The sequence below is a fragment of the Salvelinus fontinalis genome, chromosome 40, assembly GCF_029448725.1.
Source record: "Salvelinus fontinalis isolate EN_2023a chromosome 40, ASM2944872v1, whole genome shotgun sequence".
NCBI classification, from domain to species: Eukaryota; Metazoa; Chordata; class Actinopteri; order Salmoniformes; family Salmonidae; genus Salvelinus; species Salvelinus fontinalis.
Window position 1 is genome coordinate 7,469,142 of NC_074704.1, and position 5,000 is coordinate 7,474,141.

At 39.9% G+C, this 5,000-nt stretch overlaps 1 protein-coding gene across 1 annotated transcript in view; it reads right to left on the reverse strand.

The window, feature by feature from the left end:
• Positions 1-5,000, reverse strand: part of LOC129839486 (CMRF35-like molecule 8) — a 10,313-nt gene that overhangs the window by 4,266 nt on the left and 1,047 nt on the right. The window contains 3 exon segments of the mRNA XM_055906971.1: positions 2,876-2,899; positions 3,533-3,706; positions 4,488-4,823. Coding sequence (XP_055762946.1) covers positions 2,876-2,899; positions 3,533-3,706; positions 4,488-4,823 — 534 coding nt within the window.

Here is a 5,000-nt window from a genome sequence, read left to right on the forward strand (position 1 = left end):
CATAACACTAACCTACCCTCATATCATAACACTAACCTACCCTCATATCATAACACTACAGACAGACATGTCTAACACTAACCTACCCTCATATCATAACACTACAGACAGACATGTCTACCACTAACCTACCCTCATATCATAACACTACATACAGACATGTCTAACACTAACCTACCCTCATATCATAACACTACAGACAGACATGTCTACCACTAACCTACCCTCATATCATAACACTACAGACAGACATGTCTACCACTAACCTACCCTCATATCATAACACTACAGACAGACATGTCTAACACTAACCTATCCTCATATCATAACACTTACATACCCTCATATCATAACACTAACCTACCCTCATATCATACCACTAACCTACCCTCATATCATAACACTAACCTACCCTCATATCATAACACTTACATACCCTCCTATCATAACACTACGTATAGACATGTCTAACACTAACCTACCCTCATATCATAACACTAACCTACCCTCATATCATAACACCAACCTACCCTCATATCAAAACACTAACCTACCCTCATATCAAAACACTAACCTACCCTCATATCATAACACTAACCTACCCTCAAATCATAACACTAACCTACCCTCATATCATAACACTACATACAGACATGTATAACACTAACCTACCCTTATGTCATAACACTGACCTACCCTCATATCATAACACTAACCTACCCTCATATCATAACACTAACCTACCCTCATATCATAACACTAACCTACCCTCATATCATAACACTACATACAGACATATCGAACACTAACCTACCCTCATATCATAACACTACATACAGACATATCATAACACTAACCTACCCTCATATCATAACACTAACCTACCCTCATATCACAACACTACATACAGACATGTCTACCACTAACCTACCCTCATATCATAACACTAACCTACCCTCATATCACAACACTACATATAGACATGTCTACCACTAACCTACCCTCATATCATAACACTAACCTACCCTCATATCACAACACTACATACAGACATGTCTACCACTAACCTACCCTCATATCATAACACTAACCTACCCTCATATCATAACACTAACCTACCCTCATATCATAACACTACATACAGACATGTCTACCACTAACCTACCCTCATATCATAACACTAACCTACCCTCATATCATAACACTACATACAGACATGTCTACCACTAACCTACCCTCATATCATAACACTAACCTACCCTCATATCATAACACTAACCAACCCCTCATATCATAACACTACATACAGACATGTCTACCACTAACCTACCCTCATATCATAACACTAACCTACCCTCATATCATAACACTACATACAGACATGTCTACCACTAACCTACCCTCATATCATAACACTAACCTACCCTCATATCATAACACTAATCTACCCTCATATCATAACACTAACCTACCCTCATATCATAACACTAACCTACCATCATATCATAACACTACATACAGACATATCTACCACTAACCTACCCTCATATCATAACACTAACCTACCCTCATATCATAACACGAACCTACCCTCATATCATAACACTACCTACAGACATGTCTACCACTAACCTACCCCTCATATCATAACACTAACCTACCCTCATATCATAACACTAATCTACCCTCATATCATAACACTAACCTACCCTCATATCATAACACTAACCTACCGTCATATCATAACACTACATACAGACATATCTACCACTAACCTACCCTCATATCATAACACTAACCTACCCTCATATCATAACACTAACCTACCCTCATATCATAACACTACATACAGACATGTCTACCACTAACCTACCCTCATATCATAACACTAACCTACCCCTCATATCATAACACTAACCTACCCTCATATCATAACACTAACCTACCCTCATATCATAACACTACATACAGACATGTCTACCACTAACCTACCCTCATATCATAACACTACATACAGACATGTCTACCACTAACCTACCCTCATATCATAACACTAACCTACCCTCATATCATAACACTACATACAGACATGTCTACCACTAACCTACCCTCATATCATAACACTAACCTACCCTCATATCATAACACTACATACAGACATGTCTAACACTAACCTACCCTCATATCATAACACTAACCTACCCTCATATCATAACACTACATACAGACATGTCTAACACTAACCTACCCTCATATCATAACACTAACCTACACTCATATCATAACACTAACCTACCCTCATATCATAACACTAACCTACCCTCATATCATAACACTAACCTACCCTCATATCATAACACTAACCTACCCTCATATCATAACACTACATACAGACATGTCTACCACTAACCTACCCTCATATCATAACACTACATACAGACATGTCTACCACTAGCCTACCCTCATATCATAACACTAACCTACCCTCATATCATAACATTAACCTACCCTCATATCATAACACTAACCTTCCCTCATATCATAACACTAACCTACCCTCATATCATAACACTAACCTACCCTCATATCATAACACTAACCTACCCTCATATCATAACACTAACCTACCCTCATATCATAACACTAACCTACCCTCATATCATAACACTAACCTACCCTCATATCATAACACTAACCTACCCTCATATCATAACACTAACCTACCCTCATATCATAACACTAACCTACCCTCATATCATAACACTAACCTACCCTCATATCATAACACTAACCTACCCTCATATCATAACACTACATATAGACATGTCTAACACTAACCAAAGTGAGACTCAGGCATCTGTAAAAGTTAATTTACCAGATCCGTTGAGTGATGATCACTCTTCTGCCTGCGGTTATGGAACCCCTACCTGTCCCAGACCTGCTGTTTTCAACTCTTAATGATCGGCTATGAAAAGCCAACTGAGATTTATTCCTGATTATTATTTGACCATGCTTGTCATTTATGAACATTTTGAAAATCTTGGCTCTCTCTAATTTTCTCCTTCTCTCTTTCTTTCTCTCGGAGGACCTGGGCCCTAGGACCATGCATCGGGACTGCCGCCCGTGGTGACTCCTTGCTGTCCCCAGTCCGCCTGGCCTTGCTGCTATTCCAGTTTCAGCTGTTCTGCCTGCGGTTATGGAACCGCCACCTGTCCCAGACCTGTTGTTTTTCAACTCTTAATGATCAGCTATGAAAAGCCAACTGAAAATTATTCATGATTATTATTTGACCATGCTTGTCACTTATGAACATTTTTGAACATCTTGGCATAGTTCTGTTATAATCTCCACCCGGCACAGCCAGAAGAGGACTGGCCACCCCTCATAGCCTGGTTCCTCTCTAGGTTTCTTCCTAGGTTTTGGCCTTTCTAGGGAGTTTTTCCTAGCCACCGTGCTTCTACACCTGCATTCTAGCTGTTTGGGGTTTTAGGCTGGGTTTCTGTACAGCACTTCGAGATATTATCTGATGTACGAAGGGCTATATAAAATAAAATTGATTGATTGATTGATGATGGTGATGATGGCGATGATGATGATGATGATGACAGTGAGATGAAGGTGGTTGTGGGTGGTTCTGGTGGTGCTGTTGTTGTTGTTGTTGTTGTTGTTGTTGTTGTTGTTGTTGTTGTGGTGTTGGTTGGTTTCACTGAAAACAATGGACACAAGTACGAACATGTTTAAGAAGGTGAGAAGGGAGAGGTGGAGGGAGAGAGTCACTGGGACAGAGATATTTAGGGTGGTTTCTCTTGTTCCTGTTGAGGTGTGTTAGTTGTCCTTTAGCTCACAATATCTCTCTCTCTCTCTCTTTCACCCCCTACATCTCTCTCTATCTCTCTCTCTCATACTCTCATACTCTCATACTCCCTCTCTCACTCTCTCACATGACAACTGCAGGTTTCATGATGACATTCATACTGAAACTTGGGGTTTTATATGTTGAAAACATGACTGCTTAGTGATACTGAGACAGATATAGAAACACACAGTTATTACAGAGGAAGTTACTGTGTTCTGGTCCAGTGTCTTTTCACACCACTACAAACACACAGACATTAGAGGACGTTACTGTGATCCACTACAAACACCCAGCCTCCACTAACACACTGACTAACATACTGTAGTTATAACTAATAGACTGATATAATAGAATGATATATGCTATTTACATGGTCAGACAGTATATAACATAGCTACTGCAGGTGTACAGCATGGGGAGCAGAGGAGGCTGGTGAACAGAGATATAGGAGGACTGGCTAATCACAATGGAAGGAATGGATGGAACGATATCAAACACATTAAACATGTAAATGACATTAAAAATGTCATGCAATTGTCATTTCCATTAAACTACTTTTATCAAATAGATATGAGTGTAACTTGTGTGTTTATGTTCACATGTTAAAGAGAAAGAAGAAGTTTATACTCACTTATAACATCCAGCTTCACCTGTGTGATCAGTGTAATGTAACGTTGTTCTGTCCTGCTGGTTGCTACTCCACACCAGTAGGTCCCAGTATCATCTTCAGTCAGGTTCCTGATGGTCACTGTGGAGAATCTCTCTCTGCTGTTGTCAGACACAGAGAAACGACCAGCTTCTGCAGTTGTCTGGTGAGCAGAGGTCATATTAACACAAGTCTTGAAGTCATTGCTTTCCTTGCAGAAATACTTGATGCTGTCCTCATGGTCCTCTGGATAGTTGCATCTGATGGTAGCTTCTCCTCCCAGAAAGGCCGTCTCTGTGACTGACTTCTCACAGCAGTCACCTGTCAATAGGAACACACATCACAATCTTAGTCTAATACTATAGACTGACTTCTCACAGCAGTCATCTGTCAATAGGAACACACATCACAACCGTAGTCTAATACTATAGACTGACTTCTCACAGCAGTCACCTGTCAATAGGAACACACATCACAATCTTAGTCTAATACTATAGA